Consider the following 25,961-nt stretch of genomic DNA (forward strand, 5'->3'; position numbering starts at 1 on the left):
GCTCCTTCATTGGGAGGTGGCAAGAAAGTGCCCATCCTGTTCCCTACCAGCTGTGCCCTCACTGCTGCTTGGTGCTGAGGGCTCCTGTTTAAGGAGTGGAAGTTCACACAGAGCTGCTTGTTTTCTTGTGTTTTATTGAATGACTTCAGTGGCCGCAGTTTAACCTGTGCAGTGACTGGCACGTCCCCACTCTAGGCATTTCCCTGGCAGCACAGTCAGACACTGCACTGACTCACTCGCATTGAAACTGGGGGGGCGTAGTGTGAAAAAACAAAACCAACAAAAAAATGCATGAGAACATGAAGTGGCATTTCTGAGCCAAGTTCTCAGCATACGATAATGTGCAGTGTTGGGGCAACGCTCCACTCCTTCTGAGCATTTTGATCATCAGAACGGTTGGATATATACAGCTGTAAAAGCAGCATTTGTATCCTAAGCACTCTGCAGATTCCTATCTAACTCTGTGTGACCCAATCCAGCCCATGCCAATTAGATGTGTTGAGCTGGCTTCAGTATTCTAATGATTCATTCTGCCTCTTTCACCCACCCCGTGACTGTGTCTGTCTGTGTGTGTGTGTGTACCTTTCATTCTAACCCAGCCCTGTGTGTGTCTGTGTATCTCTCATTCTAACCCAGCCCTGTGTGTGTCTGTGTATCTCTCATTCTAACCCAGCCCTGTGTGTGTCTGTGTATCTCTCATTCTAACCCAGCCCTGTGTGTGTCTGTGTGTATCTCTCATTCTAACCCAGCCCTGTGTGTGTGTGTGTATCTCTCATTCTAACCCAGCCCTGTGTGTGTCTGTGTATCTCTCATTCTAACCCAGCCCTGTGTGTGTCTGTGTATCTCTCATTCTAACCCAGCCCTGTGTGTGTCTGTGTATCTCTCATTCTAACCCAGCCCTGTGTGTGTCTGTGTATCTCTCATTCTAACCCAGCCCTGTGTGTGTCTGTGTATCTCTCATTCTAACCCAGCCCTGTGTGTGTCTGTGTATCTCTCATTCTAACCCAGCCCTGTGTGTGTCTGTGTATCTCTCATTCTAACCCAGCCCTGTGTGTGTCTGTGTATCTCTCATTCTAACCCAGCCCTGTGTGTGTCTGTGTATCTCTCATTCTAACCCAGCCCTGTGTGTGTCTGTGTATCTCTCATTCTAACCCAGCCCTGTGTGTGTCTGTGTATCTCTCATTCTAACCCAGCCCTGTGTGTGTCTGTGTGTATCTCTCATTCTAACCCAGCCCTGTGTGTGTCTGTGTATCTCTCATTCTAACCCAGCCCTGTGTGTGTCTGTGTATCTCTCATTCTAACCCAGCCCTGTGTGTGTCTGTGTATCTCTCATTCTAACCCAGCCCTGTGTGTGTCTGTGTATCTCTCATTCTAACCCAGCCCTGTGTGTGTCTGTGTATCTCTCATTCTAACCCAGCCCTGTGTGTGTCTGTGTATCTCTCATTCTAACCCAGCCCTGTGTGTGTCTGTGTATCTCTCATTCTAACCCAGCCCCGTGTGTGTCTGTGTATCTCTCATTCTAACCCAGCCCTGTGTGTGTCTGTGTATCTCTCATTCTAACCCAGCCCTGTGTGTGTCTGTGTATCTCTCATTCTAACCCAGCCCCGTGTGTTCTAACCCAGCCCTGTGTGTGTCTGTGTATCTCTCATTCTAACCCAGCCCTGTGTGTGTCTGTGTGTATCTCTCATTCTAACCCAGCCCTGTGTGTGTCTGTGTGTATCTCTCATTCTAACCCAGCCCTGTGTGTGTGTGTGTATCTCTCATTCTAACCCAGCCCTGTGTGTGTCTGTGTATCTCTCATTCTAACCCAGCCCTGTGTGTGTCTGTGTATCTCTCATTCTAACCCAGCCCTGTGTGTGTCTGTGTGTATCTCTCATTCTAACCCAGCCCTGTGTGTGTCTGTGTATCTCTCATTCTAACCCAGCCCTGTGTGTGTCTGTGTATCTCTCATTCTAACCCAGCCCTGTGTGTGTCTGTGTGTATCTCTCATTCTAACCCAGCCCTGTGTGTGTCTGTGTATCTCTCATTCTAACCCAGCCCTGTGTGTGTCTGTGTATCTCTCATTCTAACCCAGCCCTGTGTGTGTCTGTGTGTATCTCTCATTCTAACCCAGCCCTGTGTGTGTCTGTGTGTATCTCTCATTCTAACCCAGCCCTGTGTGTGTCTGTGTGTATCTCTCATTGTAACCCAGCCCTGTGTGTGTGTGTGTGTATACCTTTCATTCTAACCCAGCCCTGTGTGTGTCTGTGTGTATCTCTCATTGTAACCCAGCCCTGTGTGTGTCTGTGTGTATCTCTCATTCTAACCCAGTCCCTGTGTCGTTGCAGGAGTCGTACAGGCAGGTGATGAAGATGAGGCCGAAGGACCTGTGGAAGAGACTGATGGTGAAGTTCAGAGGAGAGGAAGGCCTGGATTATGGAGGGGTGGCCAGGTAGGAACACAGCCTGCAGCTCATCACTCCTGTTCCATTAGTTAATACAGTGGATTAATATGATATCCAATCTGCAGCCCTCACGTGGGCAAGACGGCAGATCTTTGAAATTAGGCTTCTAATATTATATAGATAAAAAATACTGTAGTTTTACAAGGAAAAGTCTTGAAAGTGATTTTTGTGCAAGCCTTGTGTGTGGATTATTAAACTTTATGGCAGCTATAAATCAGTTCTAAAAACATGTCTTTTTATTTAATTTTTTTGTTCTTAAGTCTGCTTGTGCTGTCCAAACTTGAAACACACACAGCTTCAGTCAGCCTTATTATTTACTGGATCTAATTCGAGAGCGATGCCCTCTTGTGGCAACACTTTGCAACAGCAGCACAGCCGTTTTCCTTGCCCTTTGTTGTGTGACACACGGTACCGACAGCGCTTGTTTTTGTCGTTGGCAGGGAGTGGCTGTACCTGCTGTCTCACGAGATGCTGAATCCGTACTACGGCCTGTTCCAGTACTCACGGGACGACATCTACACCCTGCAGATCAACCCAGACTCTGCTGTCAACCCGGTAAGAGCAGGGCGGACACACTCACACAGACACCTGTTATCACATTATAGACAGCTTGGGAGAGAACGAGAGAGAGCCAGGGAGCTTGCACAAGCATCTCTTTAATAGAGCCGTGCAGCTGGCATGCTGATGACCCTTTGTGACTCTGTGTAGTTTCGTACTCTGGATTCCTGGATGTCTCCTGGGGATTGTGACGGATGATTGAGAATGTTTCAGTCATGCGTGGCTTGTCTGGTGGGCCCCTGACTGGCACACATCTCAGACAGCTTAATGCCCTTTTAAATAACGGCACTCCAAGACCGGTGCTGCCCGGGGTCTGTAAGACCAGCTCACAGCGGAGCATCTTTTAATAATCCAGACAGAAACAACAGGCAGACCTCTTCTATATCACAGACCTGTTCTCAGTGAGCTTTATTGTGTGCGGATCAAGTCCAGCCTGTATAGAAGCAATGCAAGTGAACCCCGTGCACCGCTGCTGAGGAGGAGCCAGTGAAGCAGGCAGGAGGCTGGGCTCAAACCGGCGACCGCGCACACCACCAGCAAGCAAGGTAGAGTCTTAACCACTGTGCGAGAGAGCTGGGCTCAAACCGGCGACCGCGCACACCACCAGCAAGCAAGGTAGAGTCTTAACCACTGTGCGAGAGAGCTGGGCTCAAACCGGCGACCGCGCACACCACCAGCAAGCAAGGTAGAGTCTTAACCACTGTGCGAGAGAGCTGGGCTCAAACCGGCGACCGCGCACACCACCAGCAAGCAAGGTAGAGTCTTAACCACTGTGCGAGAGAGCTGGGCTCAAACCGGCGACCGCGCACACCACCAGCAAGCAAGGTAGAGTCTTAACCGCTGTGCGAGAGAGCTGGGCTCAAACCGGCGACCGCGCACACCACCAGCAAGCAAGGTAGAGTCTTAACCGCTGTGCGAGAGAGCTGGGCTCAAACCGGCGACCGCGCACACCACCAGCAAGCAAGGTAGAGTCTTAACCGCTGTGCGAGAGAGCTGGGCTCAAACCGGCGACCGCGCACACCACCAGCAAGCAAGGTAGAGTCTTAACTACTGTGCGAGAGAGCTGGGCTCGTCTGCTTCCGTGGTTATAGAGCTTGTATCCTCCTCCTCCTCCTCCTCCTCACCCCACTGACTCTGTAGCTCTCATTCAGTCTCACTCCACACTCTCACCGGGTCTCCTCCTCTCCTCGCTGACTCTGTAGCCCTCGTTCGGTCTCCTCCTCACCCCGCTGACTCTGTAGCTCTCGTTCGTCTCGGTCTCTCTCCGGGTCTCCTCCTCACCCCGCTGACTCTGTAGCTCTCGTTCGGTCTCCTCCTCACCCCGCTGACTCTGTAGCTCTCGTTCGGTCTCCTCCTCACCCCGCTGACTCTGTAGCTCTCGTTCGGTCTCCTCCTCACCCCGCTGACTCTGTAGCTCTCGTTCAGTCTCACTCCATACACTCACCGGGTCCCCTTCTTTCCAGGAGCACCTGTCCTACTTCCACTTCGTGGGGCGCATCATGGGCATGGCGGTGTTTCACGGGCACTACATCGACGGGGGCTTCACCTTGCCCTTCTACAAGCAGCTGCTGGGCAAACCCATCACGCTGGACGACATGGAGTCTGTGGACCCGGACCTGCACAACAGCCTGGTCTGGATCCTGTGAGTATTCCCCGGAGAGCCCCCACTAGAGAGCACGCCACAGGGATCCGGAGTCTTTTATGTCTTTTATTAGGGTTTTTAACTGTGCTGGAGACGTCTAAACCCCAGTCAAGTTGTTTCATTCTTTTTTTCTGAAATCAAAGAGTATAATTTAATAACAAGATCTCTCGAAGTTCTCGTAATACCGACTGTACTACATAGTGATATTCTAATTAAGAGCTATATTATCTTTACTAGTGCAGCCAGTGTCTCGTTGAAGTCCTACTGACTGCTTGCTGTAAGGTGGTTTGATGTCTGCAGTGGCTGACAGTAGGACACTGTATTTTGGTAAACTTTCTACATGTATTTGACAGTGCTAACGACATCACAGGAGTGCTGGACCACACCTTCTGCGTGGAGCACAACGCATACGGCGAGATCATTCAGCACGAACTGAAACCCAACGGCGGCAGCATCCCGGTGAGCGAGGACAGCAAGAAGGAGTACGTCAGGTGAGCCAAGACGAGCTGCCAAAGTGCCGGTCAGAGCTAAGATCCAGCTCTTGTTCTGTACATTGATTGATCCTCCCCCTCTCTCCTGCAGGTTGTATGTAAACTGGCGGTTTCTGCGGGGAATAGAAGCTCAGTTCCTAGCTCTGCAGAAAGGGTTCAATGAGGTGATCCCGCAGCATCTGCTCAAGTCATTTGACGAGAAGGAGCTGGAGGTGAGAAGCAGGCTGGCTTTGCTTTCTCAGGCAAAATAAGCAGACAGTCCAATTATTTCAGGTGCTTTTGCAGTGAAACGCACTGTGTGCCAGCCGAGTCTGAGCTAGCTGTGCTAGACGCTTGACTTTCCACTGTTTATTTTATGTTTTTATTATTATTGTAATTATGTAATTCAGATTGCAAAATGCAATTCCGATGGTTTCATTGGGATAGACCCCTTTGATGTGGGAGCCCTTGCTTGCAAGGGGGAGTTGTAAAAAGCAGCACTCTCAGAAGCCTGTGTTTTTGTTTTGTTTTTTTTGTATCCTGACTCTCTCGTCTCTCCAGCATGCACCCTTCATGTAGCTTCCTTCGTGCGTTGATCACACACGCAGCGCTGTGTTCTGCATAGATTCTCACTGCTTTTGTCTTGTTTTTCTCGCAGCTCATAATCTGCGGTCTTGGTAAGATTGACATCAACGACTGGAAGTGGAACACGCGGTTGAAGCACTGCACGCTGGACAGCAACATAGTCAAGTGGTTCTGGAAAGCAGTGGAGACGTACGACGAAGAGCGCAGAGCCAGGCTGCTGCAGTTCGTCACGGGCTCGTCCAGGGTGCCTCTGCAGGGCTTCAAAGCACTACAAGGTAGGGTGTGATTGACAGGCTGCGAGGAAACAGCCAGGGGGAACTTCATCAGCAGAATAACTTGAACCCCTTCAGGTACACAAGGAATCGAGCGCTAGTGGTTCAAACGGCTTCTTCTTAAAATACACTGGAGAGTGACTCGAGTATTGGGATGACCGAATCCAGCCTGTCAGCATGTTTGAAACCCTGTTCCATGCGCCTCAATGCAAAAATAAGAACGTGTTTTGGTGGGACACGTATGCCTCTTGTACCACAAAGGGTTCAGATGTAGTTTGAATGAATCAACATGCATGTAGAAAATTAAACGGGCCTCCTGTTCGCCTCACAAAACACAGCGCAGGCTAGGAGTGGTGGAAATGTTTGTGGAGTTTATTGTGTTCAGCCCCAGCTGTGACACTGTGACTGTGTGTTTACCTCTTCAGTTACAAGGTGGTGTTATTTTCACATTATTCTCATGTGGCCCGTGCTGGTCTGAATTCCTGTTTCTGTTGGCTGTGTAGGTGCCACCGGACCTCGTCTCTTCACAATCCACCAGATCGACGCCAGCACTAACAACCTGCCCAAAGCACACACCTGGTGAGTACTCAGCACCGGCATGGCTTCAATTCCAAACACTGTGTGTGTGTTTGAAAGAGGAAGCCCTTCGCTTTGCACAGGTTCATAGTGACGGGCACTGTGCCAGCACAGCACCTGCCCCTCCAGGCACACGGAGGGACATGTTGCTAATATTATTAGTCACTCTTCCAGAATCGATCAAAGGTGTCAGTTTCTCTCTGTCTCTGTCCCTCTTTACCCAGCTTTAACCGAATCGACGTTCCTCCCTACGAGAGTTATGAGAAGCTGTACGAGAAGCTCCTGACTGCGATTGAAGAAACGTGCGGGTTCTTTGTAGAGTGAGGGGTTTGGAGGGGACCCTACTCTACACACCTGTCAGTCTGTGAGCCGCTCCTGGGCCAGGGGGTCTGGAGGCTGGGGGGGCTCGCACCACTCTGAGGGAGAGGGACCGTGTGAGCCAGGGAACTGGGACCCAGGAATACTGCCTTCCTCCTTTCAATTATTATTAAAATTATTATTGAATTTTTTTTTTTTTTTTTTAAATAAATAATAAACTGTTGCCTGGCCTTGGCCACCAGACTCATTTTCAGCTGCTAAAAAATAAAATGCCTTTTAATAATATCTGCAGCATACGGAATGCTGACTCATGTGTTCTATACATAGTGTTTCCTCTTTGTTTTCTGACAAGACTACTTACATCTGTTCATTTTAGTGAGGTTTTCTTTTTTGTCGCTTTTGCCCTGCTCCTCACCGCCCCACCAGTGTCGCGATTGCGTGGCGATTAAGAAGGACCTGGAATCGTTCCCCTCCCGGAGCTCCTCCACCCAGCCTGGGGTCCTGCTGTGCTCCGACACACACCGCGTGCTCACTGGACAAAGTCAAAGGACTCGGTTTCTGTCAAAAGGATTTTTTCAGTTTTTTGGGGTTTTGAGTTGTTTTTTTTTTATAATTGTATCAGACATAGGATAAGAACCTTTTTATCAACGCATTTGTAAAAAAAAAAAAAAAAAAAAGCTAGAGAATGCTTCATTCTCTTTTTTTCTTTAAACCCCACCTCCAACTTGTTCTAACAGCTACAAACCCTGTGTGTTCTGATTGAACAAAATAATGACATGGAGGGAGGGAGAGGACAGAATATTTACAAATCCACACCAGCTCTAAGGCTTTAGAGCCTGAATCATACTGATAAAGAAGCGTGAATGCAGTCTGTTGTGATTCTGTGTTCAAGTGGGCGGAGGCGAGGTTAGTCACAACAGACTCTTGCATGCTTTAAAACTCCTGGTAGCTGGGTTGAAACAACTTACCTGTACCCTTTAAAGAGAATCCATTCACACCATCGTATACCCTGTACTGCATGAAACCAATACCCTAACCTGTTTAGTTATACAGTATATAAATAAATATAATCTTTTATTTTTATATATGGTTCATCTTTCTGCCCTTTGCAGTTACACAGGGGGAGATTATAAAGTGCCATGGCTACATTGTGCAGAACATTCTGGGTCTAATGCTGCACTATTTTGATATGGTCTGGACCCTGGAGATGAAGCAGGAAATGCAGTGACACAGCTGCACAGCGCCCTCTATGGCCAGGGCTGATAGTGCTGCAGTTATTCATAGTGGTGTGGCTCTCTCTGCCTGGGATTTCTGCAGCAGACGGTTGTTTTTTATAGTCACTCCGAACCTCTCCAGCCCTCGACTCCTTCTACTTGCTCAGGTGAAATCATGGCAGTCTTTTTTTTTTTTTTTTTTTTTTGGGGTGGGGGTGGGGGGGGGGGGGGGGGGGGTGCACTGCTCTTTCAGCACCTCTATAGATCCAGGGTCACGTTTGTCTTCGAACGTGACTCTTACCCCAGACAAACAGAACCAGATTTGAGTTGTAAGGGGGTTCTGCAGTGAGGTCTGTATGGAGGGAGGCAGGGGCTGCATCCTCTTCTCCCAGTTTGCTTTGGCAACAGCTGTAAGGACACTCCTCCTTCATGGGTTTGTGGGAATATTTGTTTTCTGTTGTTCTCACTGTAGACCGTCTCATCTCTGCCAGTTTCTGTTTTGTTGAAAAGCATTCTCGTGGTGTTTTTCCCCTTGTTTTGCTGCCTGTCTCTAACAGGCTATGATGGCCATGGACTGTGTTATAACACTTTGTTGTTTTGGGATTTTTTTAATGGTGTGCTTGCCTGGCTAATTGAATAGCCTCTGGTAAAGAGGTTTTGTTTTGTGTTTTTTTGTGGTGCTTTGTACAGATTGCAGATACATGATTCATTTATTTTTTTGTTTCTTCAAAACAAACATTTTGCACGTTTACACACTTCAGTTGCTTAAAAAAAAAAAGGCAAATGCAGTCGAATAACCAAATCATTCTGTATTGATTCCCATTGAAATTGTCATTCTCTTCCATGTCCAGTGCACACACTAACTGATGCTGCATTAGCATGGGTTTGTCCCAAGAAGAAATCCATCTAGCAGGAAGAGCGCGGCCCTTGCGGCTGCTGGTTTCATCACTGCGTTTGCTTCTAACACTTGAACTGCACCCTGCATTAACGGGCAGGTGGAACTGCTTGTCTGGAACACACTCAATATTTACTTCCTCACAGAATATTGACTTTTTCTTCTGTTTTTAGGTGTGATTTAGAGTTGGGTTTAAGCATCGTCTGTTTTTGGTTTTCCTGAATTCCCATGTCTTTTGGTTTTATCCTGTCATTCTTTTTGTATTTATTACATCGTGTCTACAGCATTGCCCCCCCCCCCCGCTGTAAGAACACACCTGAAATGAAATGGATGCTAAAACGTGTTTCTTATTAACTTGTATGTACCCTGCATAAGCTGAGCAATAATAAACAACATGCTGTTTGCACCCTCACAGCATCAATATGTTTAATAGAAAAGTGGTCTGAGTGTGATTCTGTTTGAGTATCCAAGGAAGAAACTGTGAGCCAATTCAAACATTACCAGCAAGTGGCTGCTTCAAGAAGCCTTGGGCTCGGCTGTCCCTCAGGAACGGCTGGGTTCTCGCTGCACAAGTCTAGCTCTGGGTGTAGCTTTGCCATTTTAAAAATAACAGTGCAAGTTAATGTTATGAAACAAAGTGGGGAACTGGCCAGCTAGGAAACTGAGCCAAACAGAAGCAAGCCTACCCCTCCTTGTGCAGCACAGCCTGCCGTCGAGGAGCAGATAGGGGGGTGACTACTAAACGAGCAGAAGGCTAATGGAACGTGACCCTAGTGAACGCACTTGCCTGTTTTAAACATTCTTCTTGTGTGCATTCCATTCAATAAGGCTTCACTCTTCATTCTGTTATTGAATGCACACAATACAAATCTTTGAGAGACTTGTGCACGCACTGGTGCAGAAAAGTACAGTGTGCATCTTCTCTCAAGCCGCCCCCACTTTCCAAGCTGTTCCATGCAGGTGAGAGGGCACAGGGGGCTAGTTCATTAGCATGCTGTGCTGTGCTGTTCTCCTTGGTGGACTGGGTTCATTTACCTGATATGCAATGAAAAAGCAAATGTTTCCACAGAAGTGAGATGGCACAGTGGGCTAATTCACAAGCATGCTGTATTGCTCCTCTTTGAGGGACTGGGTTCAAATCTAGCTGATTCTTTGCTTTATTTTCAAAGACTTGGTTAATTTAGCTTCTATTCAGTGTGAAGCAGAAGTTTCCTGTGGGAGCTGGTGGTGCAGTGGGCTAATCCCATGGCTTCTTCTCCCTGAAGACAGTGGTTCAAATCCAGGTCCTGGAAGTGAGTTCCTGAAGGTAAGTAATGATGTTGGTTGTGTTTCTACAGGAGGAGGAGGAGGAGGAGGAGGAGACCTGCCCTGTGGAGGGAGGAAGATGAAGAACAGGTAGGAAAGGATAGAAAGGGGGGGGTGTGGCCCCCCCCAGCTGTGAGGAGGGTGGAAAGTGGGGCTGTTGCTGTCTGAAGTCTCCTTTTCAACAAGATAATGCTGAATTATTCAATAACATATTTAAGTATGTAAAATAAAAGATTCTTAATCATTTCAATTTACCATTCAAGATTAAGAATCTTTTATTTTACATACTTAAATATGTTATTGAATAATTCAGCATTATCTTGTTGAAAAGGAGACTTCAGACAGCAACAGCCCCACTTTCCACCCTCCTCACAGCTGGGGGGGGCCACACCCCCCCCTTTCTATCCTTTCCTACCTGTTCTTCATCTTCCTCCCTCCACAGGGCAGGTCTCTCCTCCTCCTCCTCCTCCTCCTGTAGAAACACAACCAACATCATTACTTACCTTCAGGAACTCACTTCCAGGACCTGGATTTGAACCACTGTCTTCAGGGAGAAGAAGCCATGGGATTAGCCCACTGCACCACCAGCTCCCACAGGAAACTTCTGCTTCACACTGAATAGAAGCTAAATTAACCAAGTCTTTGAAAATAAAGCAAAGAATCAGCTAGATTTGAACCCAGTCCCTCAAAGAGGAACAACACAGCATGCTTGTGAATTAGCCCACTGTGCCCTCTCACTTGCATGGAAAAAGATTGCTTTTTCATTGTCTATATAGGAAATTAACCAAGTCTGAAAAGAAATAATCACCTGGATTTGAAACCAGTCCCATAAGAAAAACCAGCACTGTTTACTAGTGAACTAACCCACTGTACCACCTGGCTCTTTGTGACAGCTGAGTAGTGTAACCTTGTATATGAGATGAGCTTCCCTTTGCACAGCTCTGAGGTAAATACCAGGGTAAACGCTATGAGTGTCACTACTTTTATAATAATCGTGTGGCTTCCATAGGAACATGTGTTTTTTATACTGTGACCCTCGTGATGCTGTGCAGCAGAATGACTCCACTTCTAGCAAGTTCATTTTCTTAATGCTGAACAGTAAAAGTTGGATGTTACATTTTTTTTTTTTTTTTTTATTTCTTCGCAACCACAGATGATGATAGTTTCTCATTGGCTCTCTGGTGCTAAACTTTCAAAACAGTTTAGCATCAATTTTAACCCCTGGTTTAAAAATAAAAAACAACCCTGAATTTCACCCTATATCCCCACCTTGTGGCAGAAGCAGAGGACTGCAAACAGGTAGTTTTAAAAACAAGCTGGTATTAAGACTTCCTTTTCAGACACAAAGTTTAATAAAAGATTGAAAATAATTTAAAACCTTATTTCTGTCCTATACAGTAATTTTTTTTTACACTGTTAAAACATTAGCAAGTTCTTCTCCCACGCCCACTCAATATAGAAAATCAAGAGAGATTTACACAACCTTAAAATGACACATATTCAAATGCAAGGTCCTCAATAGTACTCTCTTCATTACTAGTGTCCTGGAATAGATGTCGTATTCAGATCAGTTAAAAGGAATAAAAAACCCAATCAGCTTATCTGCCTTTATGAAAGACAATGAACAGATTGCATTTGGTAACGACTTGAGAAGTGCATAAAAAGATTACATAACTTCAGAAAACACACACACACGCTTAAAAAAAATGAAAAGCACTTTGAGAAAAAAAAAAGAAAATGATTAAGGAGGTCCTTTTCCTGATGCCATGCTTGATGCGATGGTCCTGGGTGTTGTCCGCAAGTGTCTGGCTGACTATCTGGCTCACAGCGGGTGGCTTGTGCTGCACTGGAAGGAAGCCAGTGTGGGTGTTGGTCTCACTGGAAGGAAGCCAGTGTGGGTGTTGGTCTCACTGGAAGGAAGCCAGTGTGGGTGTTGGTCTCACAGCAGGTGTTGGTCTCACTGGAAGGACCTCGAATGCAGAAAGCGCTGAAGCTGTGAGTGTGTGGAACCTGCACAGCAGTGGAAGCACAGCTGCGAGTCTGGAACCTGCACAGCAGTGGAAGCACAGCTGCGAGTCTGTGGAACCTGCACAGCAGTGGAAGCAATCTTTTCTGAAAGCTCACTCACCTTTTCCTGTGCTTTCTTCCTAACTTGGATTTCCTGCTGTTCTTGGGTGAGCGTTTCAGCCAACATAGAAAACTGAAAGAAATAAGAAGAAAGTGTTAGAGATGAAGTGTGTAAAACAGAGTTAATCTGTGCATTGCATGAAACACAAAAGAGAGTTTAATAAATGGTTCTTCCCTTATAGCTGCATGAGCAACTCCCATCACTAAACCTACAGGCTTGGGTGTGACTTACTCACCTACCTGCTCATTGCAATGCTACACAGTTCTGATACCCAGGACAGTGCAGTGCGAGTCAAGCCCTGTTCAAACCCCTAGCACCTACCTGCTCATTGCAATGCTACACAGTTCTGATACCCAGGACAGTGCAGTGCGAGTCAAGCCCTGTTCAAACCCCTAGCACCTACCTGCTCATTGCAATGCTACACAGTTCTGATACCCAGGACAGTGCAGTGCGAGTCAAGCCCTGTTCAAACCCCTAGCACCTACCTGCTCATTGCAATGCTACACAGTTCTGATACCCAAGGGAGGTTGCACTGCACCCAGTCCTGGGTATCACGAGTTTCAAGCCCTGGTCCTACCTGGTCCTTGTTATAGTTCTCCATGGACTCCAGTTCTTCTTGGTGTTTCTTCTTGTGCTCCTCGCGCTGGTCCCTGGCGTAGGAGCGCAGTTCTCGCACTCTCTTCTTCTGGATTGCCAGGCCTTCCTCAAACAGGTTCTCGAATAGCGGTAAAAAAACAACCACCCGTTCTGTAAGCATGCTTTTTAAGGTTTGAATACCGTTGAACAGGATGAAATTTAACTAAAGCAAGAGTAGCGAACACAAACCATCGTCCCTACATGTGCACTGCAGCCCGGTCAATAATGCATGCAGAGCAGGACAGTCTGAATTACACTATGACCTATTTTAACATGGACAGCTCTGTTCAGAAAGGCAGAACACACTAAAGGGAAAGAAATGCAGGGTCTTCAGCTGAAAAAACAAAGCAAAACAAAACTGCTGTCTAGAATGTAACTGCAGATAGAATAGGAGAGGAAGGCCGTCTAAGAAATGCTTTGACTTGGTCTGGCAATCAAAACCTTTACCAAAGGTGTAATCTGTTTTCCCCTGCCCTTCGTTATTTTATTACTGTTAGTAAAGCACAGTAAAGTCTCTTGTAAAAGCACGCATCCTCTCCTCCCTGGTCCTGGAGCGCAGCATCCTGGTGCGCAGCTGCACGTGGTAGTCATTGTAATATTTCTTCACACGAGCGACCTGCTGCCTCTGCTCCCTCAGAGAGAGAGAGAGAAGCCCTGCTGAAACACATTTACAGATTAAACCGGGTTAAATCACACATCTACGTGGAGTTCTGTGCAAAACGTCAGTACGAGGCAGTGGGTTAAAATCAGACCTCTGCGTGGAGTTCTGTGCCAAACGTCAGTACGAGGCAGTGTGTCGAGTGCGGTTGCAGGTTGAGGCAAGGCAGAACATGAAAAACGATTTCCCCATTAACGTAAGTTTCTTCCATGTTTTAATACTCATTCAATCATTGCTTGATGTAAATGTTGTAAAAGCAGACAGGCAAGCTGGAAGACACAACAACAGGTTCACACTCAGACGCAAACATAACCTTTAATCTGGCAGAGCTGTGCTGCGTATGAGAGACGTGGTTCAGAAACTCTCTTTGTTTTTGAGAAGCTGTCAGCCTTCGAGAAGGACAGGGTTTGTGGTTCACGTTTGGATTTGGGTGCGCTGCCAGAGCTGTAAGGGCAGGTTAGCCTACTTCTTCCGGCGTGGGCCTGGCTGTGACCACAGCTGTGGACACTGGCATTCACAAGGACCGTGTAATACAGGGAATTGTGTGGTTTTCAGCGCTTTGTCAATATACAAAATTACAGTTTGCTAATGAGGTCAGGAACATTTTCTTCCAGGAATAGCTCTCTGCAGGAACACACAATCTGGCTAGTATTATAAGCAGGTTTGGAAACGTGTTGCTACTGACCCAGCCCCGATTCTCTGAGCAGCACATCTACCTCTGCGTGTAGATCTCCCGTTTCCCTCTCCCTCTACGTAGGGACTCAGTCGCTGGTTGTGCTCTGCTCTCTCCCATAGGTCTGCTTTCCTCCCTTGCCCATTGCTAGACTCACAGTCTGAATGTGTCCCCCCCTCCTCACTCACCAGTCTCTGGTTGTGCTCCTGCTCCTTGCGGATGATCTCCACCAGCAGCTCGTACCTCCTCTGGGCCTCTTCCACCTAAGGGTCGCGCAACGAGACAGGGTCAGAATGGTAGCCAATCGCTGCAAAAAACAATTCTAGCATCCTGTGCATTTGAGCCGTTATAATATACACGCACATTCTCTTCAGGGCTATGGTCAGGCTTGTGTCTAGAACCTCCAGGACCTGCTGGTCTCTGGTGTTTCCTCAAGGTACTGCACGGGCCAGGGAGATCCTCCAGTCCAGATTGAACAGGTAGAACTAAACCCAGGTCTCTTTAGGCACTGTGAAGATGGGTTCACGACTGAACCGAGCCCCCCTGCTTCCCCTCCTGGATACACAGCCTCCTCCTCACCTCCGTGTTGAGCTTGGCTCTGGAGCGCTCCTGCTCCTGCTCCTGCTCCGACAATGACCCGGTCAGCTGCTCCATCTGCCTGAACTGCTGCTTCCACATCTTGTTGAGGGCGTGGGGCGAGACGTGGAGGCAGGGGAACTCCTCCAGCAGCAAGGGGAGCAGGTCATTGTCTTTAATCTTCACTGCGGGGGGAGAGAGAGAAAAACAATCAACGATACTAATGTTACAACATGCTCTCGACCGGTTTCACCGACCTTCCTCTAAACAAACACTAGTGCCGATCGGTGCTTGTGAAACCAGCCATACGTGTCTGGTTACAGTTCATTTGTGCCATTACTTTTTTTTTTTTTTTTTTTTTTTTTTTAAATCCCATAATGCTAAACATTTTTTAAACCCGTGGATGTTATTTTCAAAGACAGCGTGAAATAAAAAAAATTGACAGACCAACACACACCCCTGTCACTCTGAAACTAAACCAGTTCCCTGGAGCCCTCCCATCTACACAAAGAACTTATTTCCAGTTATGGTACATTTAAAATAACTAAAATATGTTGTACTCCTTTCCAGTCATTAGGAGGGCACAGTCTGATTCTTACACTGCGGCACGTAACTCATTTACAGCTGAGCGACTTCTCTTTTTAACACTGAACACTAAATCAGAGGCAAGCTTGTCTCAGTTAGTCTCAGCTCACTGATTTACACTCCAATGTGGAGGCACTGCATGCTGACATATCACACGCAGGCCTTGCTGAGCTGCGCGGGTTCAAAGTGTCAACCAGTTCAGAGCTCTGCTACACAGGACCAGCAGAGAGATGTGGAGGGTCACGTGAATATAGAAATACTAAAATAAACTTTCAGTTCTGGATGAGAGAGAGTTGTATGAAGAAAGAAAAAGGACAGATAGTTGGTGCACATGACACGTTTCCTGCTCAGAACATTTCCTCCCAGCGCACACTACAAAGCGGTCTATTTTAATAATCTAACCAAAAAAGAAAAAAACAGCAATGGATCTTAATACCACAATCTTAAAGCCTGCCACGCTGCTCTTCTGTGCACTCATTTCAACATGGTGATGTTGAGAAGGGGGTGATTAGACAACGTTAGAGGTTATAGGGAGCAGACTCCGGTCCAGTACTGCTTGGTACTGTGGATCTTACTGGGCGGTGCCTTGCTTGGTCAGACGACCCCTCTGGCTGGTGTTCCCTGGCTGGCTCTGGGTGTGTGAGGAGTGGGCTTGGCAGGGCGGATGCGGGACCTCTTGGGCGTGTGGAGGGCATCCTTGGAGAGGTTTTCTTTGTACTCTTGTTCCTGGAGGGCAGATGCAGAACAGTTATACAATCTACACAGCACCTGTCAAGCATCCAGACAGCACAGCGTCTATTACTTCAGCATGCCAACACAGTCCCAATCCACGCCAGGTCTAACTGGGTTCTCAATGGTGTGAAAAGCATGGGTATCTTTATTAAATCTGCCACAGTAAGACTGAACGAGGTTTTGGGAGGAGTTTCCCATCTTGAAGACCTGCTTACCGTTTCCTTGGCCTTTGCCTTCTCCTTTGAAATTTGAATCCGTTCTTTTCCTTGATAGCTTTTCAAAATGTCTTCGTAGGCTCTGCCCACAATCTACAGAAAAATAAATAATAAACAACAACAAGAGTAAAAGAGTTGTATATTAAGCCACTTTCACTTTCACTGCTGAACTTCGTAAAAGTATTCTCCTCACACTGGCTTTCCTCCTCTGCAGATCCAGCTCTCCCTGCACCTCTCTCTCAATCTCTCTCCGCACCTCTCTCTGCACCTCTCTCAGTCTCTCTCTGCACCTCTCTCTCAATCTCTCTCCACACCTCTCTCTGCATCTCTCTCTCAATCTCTCTCCACACCTCTCTCAGTCTCTCTCTGCACCTCTCTCTCTCTCACCCCGGCTTTCCTTCTCTGCAGATCCAGCTCTCTATGCACCTCTCTCTCAGTCTCTCTCTGCACCTCTCTCTCAGTCTCTCTCACCCCGGCTTTCCTTCTCTGCAGATCCAGCTCTCTCTGCACCTCTCTGTGGATGCGCTGCATCTGGTCCCGGGGGACAGTGTCCTCGAACTGGCCCTGCAGAGTGCGCCTGGCACGGGGAGGAGAGGGGGACAGGGAGCGCGTGCGTGGGGGCTTCCTAGGGTGTGGTGTTCCTACGCATTGAAGAGAGGATACACAGTCACTACAACCCCTGTGCATTAAACACATTCACTAACACATTCTCTTAAATTAGCAGGAACATCACATTTATACACAATGCTCCCAATTATGCAATGTGGAAAACACAAAAACAGTGAAAAAACAAACACTGGGGCACACTGTGAATACGTCTGTAGGGCCGAATCAGCAGCAATGAGCAGCTGGACGTGCTGTTCTGTTCTCTTCTACCTGACTGTCTCTTGGTTCGACGGCACTCCATGAAGCTGTCGCTGTGGTGAGACAGTTTGTCCTCCTCCCCCCTCACCTCGCTCATTCCAGCCGTCTCTCCCAGAGCCTGCTTCAGCATCTTCCAGGACAGGCAGGAAAACACAAGCATTAGATACATCTCATTATAATCCACAAGAAAAATACTGATGGAGAGGTCTCTCTCTCTCTCTCTCTCTCTCTCTCTCTCTCTCTCTCTCTCTCTCTCTCTCTCTCTCTCTCTCTCTCTCTCTCTCGCATCGTCTCTGAGGTTCCACTTCCTGCAGCCCCCCTCTCTCTCTCGTATCATGTCTGTGGTTCCAGTCTCTCTCTCTCTCTCTCTCTCTGTCTGTCTGTCATATCGTCTCTGCAGTTCCACTCCCTGCAGCCCCTCTCTCTCTCTCGTATCATGTCTATGGTTCCAGTCTCTCTCTCTCTCTCTCTCTCTCTCTCTCTCTCTCTCATATTGTGTCTGTGGTTCCAGACTCCCTGCAGCCTCTCTCTCTCTCGTATCATGTCTGTGGTTCCAGTCTCTCTCTCTCTCATCTCTGCGGTTCCAGACTCACCAAGTCGAGCTCTTCCAGCCTGCAGGACAGCTTGGCTGACATCTCCTGCAGCTCCTGCTCTGCCAGCTTGTTCCTCACTCTCCGCCGGGACAGCGGCTCCACCACACCACCGTCACACAGGCTGCTGTCACTGAACATGCAGGAAAGAAGAGAACGACAGCAAGGAAACCTCAAGGTTTTAACCCCTTTAATATATTAACTTATGGTGTGCAAACTAGGAATACCATGAATGGGGGTATCTTTTCTAGACCGTTAGACGTTTTGAGATGTGAACACTCCCTGAGCTCTACACAGGTCTGCAATGTTGAGAGTTTTAATGCTAATTAAGATGGCGATCCTAGTTTAGAGCACTGCATTTTCAGCTGGTTTCACAGACCCTGGTCAGCACTCATCTTGGACTGCCTCCTGTTGTTTCAGGTTATGTAGTGCAAGATCAGAGCCAAATCCAGGTCAGTAAAAAACAAGGTGCTTCTATTGCAAATAAACTCATTTCAGCATCAAAACAGGTTTCCTTTTCATACTGGTCCCTCGCAACTTACTTGATGAAGGTGCTCTCATTGCGGGGCTCTGTGATCTCGCTGGCAGGTGTGGTTGAGGAGATCGGTGGGGTCCCCCTCCTCCTCGGAGCTCCAGAGCTCCGATTCCTCCAGCCTGTCCTGCAGGCTCAGCAGCCAGATGTCAGGCTGCGTGCGGAACGCCATTCTCTTGGGGACCGAGACGGAGCTCTGCAAGACAATTGATACAGGAGGTCATGACGTCAGGGCTGTCCAGCATCCCAAAGCTTGGGCTCATGACTGCATTCAGGCACCGTGCTCCCAGTGCATATGGAACTTTCTGCCAATAAAGATTAGGGAGATTGGAAATTGTATTGTTAGGTCTGTGGCATCTGCAAAACACACTTGCTTCCTTCAACAAGAGAGAAACCCACAGGTTTTCATTGGTTTTTATTTCCAAATTGCTCACACCCTTTCCATGATGTTTTTGAAGGTGTTCTGGCTGTTGCACAAGTATCGAGTTTAATTCATGCTGCCTTGCTAAATTCACTGCTGTCAAACTGCCCATCTGCTCTACATGACACTGATTTTTAGCAAACAGTATAAAAAAAATAAGGAGTGGAAAACCAAGGGTTGCACTGCAGTTTGTTTAAAGCAGCTAAATCTACATTCCCTCACCGCAGACCTTTTCAAATATGTAATTGTAACATAAATCATGCCAGACACATAACGGAAACAGAAAAACTAGCTGGCATCATATTTACATTCAGCCCAGATATCCCACATTCCACAATGCTGGAATAACACAAGGACAGGACTGCACAGCTCAGCAGGGCTACACCCTTCAAAGCACACCCCTCAGAAACACCACAAGCCCCCAGAGTGTCACTTGTGTTTGTGCAGTTCGTATTAAAAGCTGAATATCGGCACCTCCTTCGCTCTCTCCTGCTCCACAGCAGGGCTAGGCTTCTTGTGGGCAGCTGATCTGGAGCTGTTGCATGAGGACTTCTCGCTCTCTGCAAAGAAGTACAGAAACACAGCAGAACTCACAAACTGACCGCTCTACCGAACCCCCACTTTCAACTGGAAGCATGCAACCACTCACCCATGCGTGCAAAATTACTGTACCAACAAATGCATTCAGAAAGAGGAGGCAGATTTCAAAGCATGGGCAATTTTACTAGGAACATTTTAGTTTTAAACAAAGCACAGGCTTTTTTTCAAAACAAGCACAAAGTTAACCCAGGTCTACCTGGACGATTAAATCTCTGCTTTTGCTGCAGTTACGATTTCAATGGTCACTTCAATTTAGCCTTTTTTCCATTTATAGTCCTCTTTTCAAGACTTTAGGATTTATTATTGCATTACTGTGCTGTGTCCTTGTATTATTCTTCAGATTGAGGGTGTAGATAGCAGGTGTGCACATTTATTAAAACTAACCTTCACAGTTACAGGCATTTCCCATATTCCCAAGGGGTTCATAACTCTGGGGTTATACTGTAATAAATACACAAAGGAGCAGGAGCAGGGGATTCACTGCCTCTGCATGCGCTCAGACAAGGAGGTCTCCTTCCTTCCTCACCAGTCAAAGTAGAGCACATGCTTTGCACGCTGGTGTCACAAGAGTACTTCTATACAGACTTTGTTTTTCAGCAGTAGATATTTAATTATGGCAGGACCAGAAAACCACCATAAACGAAAAAGAAATCAATTACATGATTTCACATTTCCATTCTATATGCGCGCGCACGCACACACACACAAAGGGGTTTTAAAGCACACAGCTAACAGAGACCCTGTGAAGCTCTGCTCGTTGTCAGGTAAAAGTCTCTCATCTGGAGAGAGTCTTGATTGGGTCCCATTCACAGCACTGCTGTCAGACACTGCTCTTAATGGGTCAGGGATCTGTCAGAAACAAAAAGAACAAACTGGAAGAGAGCTGGAGGCACACAAAGGGTGTGGAGTGCCCTATTCACAGAGCACAGCTTCACACACTGCCCCCTGCAGTGCAATCACTGTGAAATGGGAAGCAGGGACAGCCAGTTAACACACTGAGACAAGCACACTGCGTGTACAGGACCACCGGGGGGAGGGGAGGGCTCCGCACACAGCCGGGAGAGAGACTGCGAGGACAGGATTGTATTTATTCATTTCAAAATGAACAAGATTTAATATTTACTGAACATACCAGAACAAGCTGAAGTAAACAAGAAGATTTAAAATGGAATAAATAAACAAAACCCCTAGAAACACTCTGTAACTATACAGTGTCACTGGGACTTTACTGTGTTTGACCACAACACTAACTTTAGGAAGTGAAATTAAATATCAGTAGACAGTATAATAAAGTATTCTGTACAAAGACATTTTACAGTGCAATTTAGGAAGTCTGAAGATTAATAAGGGAAGCAGTGTTCAATGTTATCTTATTTTAATAGAACCAGTAAGTTGCTCTGTGCGTGGAGATAAACAGATCGAAGTGGTGCTGTAGTGAAAGCTCTACAAGAACCATCAAACTATTTTAAAAGGGTTAGCACAGTTTCTTCTTCCTTGTTCCTGATCTGTATGCAAAGCGGCCAGCCCTGCCCCTGAAGTCAGTGCTACAGCTGGTACATTGCACTGTCAAAACACAACTTCATGATTCACTCGAGCCCACAGTTCAACATTCCAAAGACACCACTGATGTGACGGTCACATGCAGAAGAGGTTTCTGTTTTATTTCAACCTGGCTTCGGCAGGCAAATCATTTTCCTGAGCCTGAGCTGAAATCAGACAAGAAAAAGAATGAATGCCCTTGCCATTGCCCTCCCCTTTCCCTCTTTATGTTTTGAAATGATCATTTCACAAAGCGTGCGGCTGTCAATAAAGCCTCTTACTGTTTGCAGAGGGGGCGGTGGCTGGGTGCTCCACGGGTCGGGTCTGTGCTGCGGGAGCTGGTAGGGGGGCTGCAGGGGGATAGCCTGCTGAATGGGGTGCCCCAGCTGGGTGGCACTGGCGTTCGGGGGGGGTCCGAGGAGGTGAGCGTGCTGGGCAGGGGGGCGGTGGGCTCTGTACAGGAGAAACACACACACAAAGACAAGATGAATTGAAGAGTAAAACAAAAAGGCTCATTTAAACTACTTTTAAGAGAAGGAGAGATATCATTAAAACTGTGCATTTCGACATTCTCTTTGGAGTTCGATTTCACACACTTAAAGATTCCTCCATTAGTTTTATAATCGTATGTTTAAAAAATAAAAAAAATAATAATTGCGTTTTCCCATTGTAAACCACCCCTTCCTCTTGCTGCCCCCTCTCTCTGCCTGTTAACCCGGTTTTCCTCTGCTCCTGGGAGCAGGTCCAGGCCAGGCTGATGAAGCTCCTGCCTCATTGTTACAGTTGGTCCACTCAGCACCAAGACGGCTTCCAAACTGAGAAGCTTCACCGTTTAACCAGACTGTATATTAAAAACAACAGAATTTGATACCTCTACAGTTCAAGAGAGCTGGAATGTACTTCTAAAACATAGATTTATATATTACATATTGAAGTATGAGAAAAAGGCAGTGCTTACACGATACTGTTCTCTATATCACAAATAGACACATAAAGGTCTGTACAACCTGACCTGAAACATGTGCATTGTTCCAAGGCTGCCGAAGCACTCCACTGAAAATCCACAGCAGAAATACCAGAAGCTGAACAAACTCAAATGAGTTTTAGTCGAAACGTTTGTCAAGGAAGCGACTCCATTTCCATTAGCTATTCTAAACAGAGCAGTGTTTGTAATTGCCGTGGATGCATCTCCGCAGTGCTGGCGCTGGGACAGGCAGATTAAAGGACTCACTGTCTTGTTTGGTGATGAACGTGTGGGCCGAGTCCCCCAGCTGGATCAGCTCAGTCGTGGACTCAGAGCCCTCAGCACCCCAGGATGGGAGAGACGACTGGGAGGACCTACAGGAACCAGCACGAAACAAATCACTTGCATATAATAACCTTAATTAACAATTAAACTGCTTATTAATGCGCCTTTCTGCTTTGAAAGTGGTTTTTATACTGTGTTATTTTAACATGCCTGTGATGGAATCGCAAGAGCTGGAATGTAATAAAAACATCCCGTTGAAGAATGGGAGACCCATGCAGACCCTGCAGATCTCAGAATGACAGTGGAACACCTGTACAGAATCGGGACACACACACCCTGTACAGAATCGGGACACACACACCCTGTACAGAATCGGGACACACACACACACACACACCCCTGTATAGAATCAGGACACACAAACCTGAACAGAATCGGGACACACACACACACTCACACATACCCACACCCCTGTACAGAATCAGGACACACACACCTGTACAGAATCGACACACACAAACACCTGTACGGAATCAGGACACACACACACATACGCACCTGTGGAGTTTAATTGTACACAGGGATGGAAATAAGAGAAGTGTGGCCGTGTTGTGCACAGGGCTGGGGTGAATCCCAATCCCAATACCATCCCCTCTGAATCAATCCCAACACATCCAAACTGATTAAAAATGTAATGAAAACAAGCTTCTCACAGGACAACAAATTACTACTATCGAAGTCGCTGTTTGTCAGTCAATTAGATTGGCTTCAAATGAAAGCAGTTGAACAATCCCAACAATTCTCATGACTTCGAAAGGCTCGGAGCTGGAATTGGGAATGGATTTTAGAAAGGAACTGGAATTGCCCCAGACCCTGGCTGTGCAGCTGGGAGTGGAGCAGCGGTCTCTCTCACCCTCTGGATGACGACGGCTTGGCTGCAGGGGGAGCCTCTTTGTGTTGGTCCTCAAGATCCCTGGGGTCTGGATCACCTGTTTAAAACACAACATAATGTCACACTTGCATCACTTACACTAGACAACAACCCCATCAACCTGGCTTACACAACAGACAAAAACAGCTTCGCGAACCCGAGAGAGAGCGAGAGAAAGAGAAATACAAAATCAGTCACCTCCACTTTGAGAAGACGTCTCGCTTATCTGTTCTGTAAGGTGCTTGAGCAGCCCCTCAAATGTCCAGAAGATTTTTGATAGATTCTTTGTTTCCTCGTACAATGTTCTCTCCTGTACAAAAAAAAAAAAAAAAAAAACAGGTCGCAGTTCAGATCTGAAACCAGGGATGAGTGCGTGTCAGCCAGATCCTGCCCGACTGTGCTGTAATCACAGGGAGGATGTTCTGGAGCTGCTGTGCTGTCCACAGTAATGGCATCTTTGGAATTGTTTCAAGTACAGGTAGTAGTTCTGTTACACGTGGCAATGCAATAATCTGACCAGTAGGGGGATACTGCTGCCCCCTTCTCCAGCCCCAGATCCCACTCTATTCACCCATCCCAATTGAAACTGCAGGTTAACATCATTCTCAAACACTCATAAATAATCATTATTGTGGATCGCGTGTAATAAATCTTTTGTAGTTCCTGTAACACCAAGCACTGCCTTGCCGCTCTACCAACTGCAATAACACAGGCTTACTCAGCGAACTCTTAAGAATGCATCTCGAATGCACAATCCAGTTACTGTAAATAATAATAATAATAATAATAATAACAACAACAACAACGCAACAGACCCGCACAAGCGACACCCTGGTGTATTTCCACAATAAAACATTAGCAAATACAATAACAGTGCAAGTCACGTTTACATATCTAAATATGTCTAATATGTAAACACAAGACACGAATACAGAAAAAAAGGAACTTCATAATCTAATCCCGAGTCGTGCTTCCTCTGGTAACCCAGTTATTAAAAGACCCGTGAATAAAGTGACAGTAAAATATATATTCCAACACAACAGTGTCACGCAATAACGTAACATTACATTAAACAGTCAGCAATATGTCAACCATTCTTTCAATTTAAATTCAGTATTCGGGAAAAACCTTTCCGTTCAGGGCTATACAATACAGTACATGAAGGGTGTAGCTATTACAAATCAGTGTGCTTATTATATTATTATTCTTACTCTGTACAAAGCTTTACTCAACACATGTCAAAAACCAGAAATCAAACCAGCAACACTGATCAAATAACGCCTTCCCGGACAGAAGGTGCGGGCGTGTGTTTCTGAATTTTCTTCTTCTTATTTTAATTCTATTTATTTATTTGTAATTGTTATTATTGTTCTATTATTATTAGCACTATTATTATCTACCGTACTGACCTTTTGCTTCTTGGGTCGCCATTATACAATTAAAAAAAACAAAATCATCTGGAAATGAATTAAATAAATATATGAAACGCCGTCAGCTTGTGATTGCGCTCTCATTAAACACACAGACCCGCACCGGCGTGAACAAGCGGCTTCGGCTTCGGCTTCGGCTTCGGCTTCGGCTTCGGCTTCGGCTCCGGCTCCGGCTCCGGCTCCGGCTCCGGCTCCGGCTTCGGCTTCGGCTTCGGCTTCGGCTCCGGCTCCGGCTCCGGCTCCGGCTCGGCGGCTCCGGCTCCGGCTCCGGCTCCGGCTCCGGCTCCGGCTTCGGCTTCGGCTGCGGCTGCGGCTGCGGCTTCGGGCATTTAAAACAACGGAAGCAACTGATTGGCTGCCGAGACCCAGCGGGGTTTTCCGGTTATAACGTCACCACAACAGAACCTGTACTGGGCGGGATTAATGGGTTTATTTACCTATACATTTTTTTTTCAATTTTTCGCCTCTTTCTCATGTTTCGGATACTAAAGTAATTCAGACTATATGGTTTTTGTTGTTTTTTTAATAATTTATAATTTTTTTTTATTAAAATACGCTCTTAAGTACGTCATTTACCGGCAAAGGAAGTACGTATTACATTATGTTCCATGATTCCGTAGTATCCTGCCGATGGTTGAAAGAAAGTAGTCCCACATTTATTTTATTTTCATTAAAAAAGAAAACCCTTTTCCATATATATAAAAAAAGAAGAGGTTAATTCAGGATGTGTTTTATTTCTATTTATTACTAGCATAGTGGTATTCTACAGTGGCTTGTTATGTAACAAAGAAAACATTCCTATACGCTCTATGTAGAAGAACGATATGGAGGGAGGATGAATGAACATGAAGCCTGTGTTTTATGTTTTAATATCGTTTTCAGTTATAGCCAAAACAGATTTCTCACAAATAACAAAACACAATAATTACTCGAAATCACAGTGTGCGTGACAACGTCCTGTTGCTTAACTCCACTGGCCTTGTATTAATTAATTAACTTTATCTCTACATGCGTCATAGGATTTTTTAATAGTCTAAAACCTATTATTTTTTTGTATTATTATTTTCGTTTCATTATTAAAACAGTTAATCAGGTAACAGTGGCCATTGCTTATAAATAAATACATACCCATGCGGAAAACATAACTACATACTGGCGTGAACTGTGTGGATAATAGTTTATTTGCGGTAGGGTATTTACTGACATTTTGATTGTCATTTCTGCCATATATTAAATACAATTTTCCTTAAAAAAATAAATCATTTATTATCAACCCTTCCGTGCATGGCGACCTCATAGGGGCGGATAAAACAATGTCTTGTAG

General features: G+C 46.3%; 3 protein-coding genes across 8 annotated transcripts in view; 1 reads left to right on the top strand and 2 right to left on the bottom strand.

Moving 5' to 3' along the window:
- Positions 1-9,410, top strand: part of LOC121295547 (E3 ubiquitin-protein ligase SMURF2) — a 42,168-nt gene extending 32,758 nt beyond the window's left edge. For all 6 annotated transcript variants that reach the window (XM_041220315.1, XM_041220316.1, XM_041220313.1 and 3 more), the window contains 8 exons: positions 2,328-2,431; positions 2,884-2,998; positions 4,465-4,643; positions 4,997-5,134; positions 5,226-5,346; positions 5,772-5,973; positions 6,474-6,549; positions 6,771-9,410. In XM_041220315.1, coding sequence (XP_041076249.1) covers positions 2,328-2,431; positions 2,884-2,998; positions 4,465-4,643; positions 4,997-5,134; positions 5,226-5,346; positions 5,772-5,973; positions 6,474-6,549; positions 6,771-6,870 — 1,035 coding nt within the window. In that variant the 3' untranslated portion in view covers positions 6,871-9,410. The remainder of the gene's footprint in view (positions 1-2,327; positions 2,432-2,883; positions 2,999-4,464; positions 4,644-4,996; positions 5,135-5,225; positions 5,347-5,771; positions 5,974-6,473; positions 6,550-6,770) is intronic.
- A 2,056-nt stretch (positions 9,411-11,466) lies between these two features.
- LOC121295469 (centrosomal protein of 95 kDa-like) lies at positions 11,467-18,461 on the bottom strand. Its single transcript, XM_041220103.1, has 11 exons — positions 17,939-18,461; positions 17,358-17,475; positions 16,953-17,122; positions 16,482-16,574; positions 16,131-16,260; positions 14,953-15,134; positions 14,527-14,636; positions 13,548-13,674; positions 12,984-13,121; positions 12,407-12,478; positions 11,467-12,288 (listed from the first exon to the last, which is right to left on the bottom strand). Exons 1-11 carry the CDS (start codon positions 18,074-18,076, stop codon positions 12,154-12,156), a joined length of 1,413 nt encoding a protein of 470 aa, XP_041076037.1. The 5' UTR covers positions 18,077-18,461; the 3' UTR covers positions 11,467-12,153.
- Positions 17,984-25,247, bottom strand: LOC121295470 (serine/arginine-rich splicing factor 6-like). The gene is made up of 8 exons (XM_041220105.1): positions 25,236-25,247; positions 24,735-24,956; positions 23,406-23,517; positions 23,190-23,265; positions 22,259-22,365; positions 21,309-21,480; positions 18,478-18,663; positions 17,984-18,068 (listed from the first exon to the last, which is right to left on the bottom strand). The coding sequence occupies exons 1-7, from the start codon at positions 25,245-25,247 to the stop codon at positions 18,603-18,605; spliced, it is 762 nt and encodes a 253-aa protein (XP_041076039.1). The 3' UTR covers positions 17,984-18,068; positions 18,478-18,602.
- Positions 25,248-25,961: the final 714 nt, after the last annotated feature.

Source organism: Polyodon spathula, chromosome 20, assembly GCF_017654505.1.
Source record: "Polyodon spathula isolate WHYD16114869_AA chromosome 20, ASM1765450v1, whole genome shotgun sequence".
In the NCBI taxonomy this organism is placed as follows: Eukaryota; Metazoa; Chordata; class Actinopteri; order Acipenseriformes; family Polyodontidae; genus Polyodon; species Polyodon spathula.

Bases quoted from the DNA above. Each gene is read 5' to 3' on its own strand.
- LOC121295469 (XM_041220103.1), bottom strand. From the start codon at position 18,076: ATGTTCAGTGACAGCAGCCTGTGTGACGGTGGTGTGGTGGAGCCGCTG. The intron at 17,123-17,357 runs GTAGAAGAGAAC...TTCAATGCGTAG, and splicing joins TCGAACCAAGAGACAGTCAG to GAACACCACACCCTAGGAAG. The intron at 12,289-12,406 runs GTGAGTGAGCTT...ACTGCTGTGCAG, and splicing joins GGAAGAAAGCACAGGAAAAG to GTTCCACACACTCACAGCTT.
- LOC121295470 (XM_041220105.1), bottom strand. The intron at 23,266-23,405 runs GTGACTGATTTT...TGTTTTAAACAG, and splicing joins GACGTCTTCTCAAAGTGGAG to GTGATCCAGACCCCAGGGAT. The intron at 21,481-22,258 runs GTGAGTCCTTTA...TCTCCTGTACAG, and splicing joins GTTCATCACCAAACAAGACA to AGCCCACCGCCCCCCTGCCC.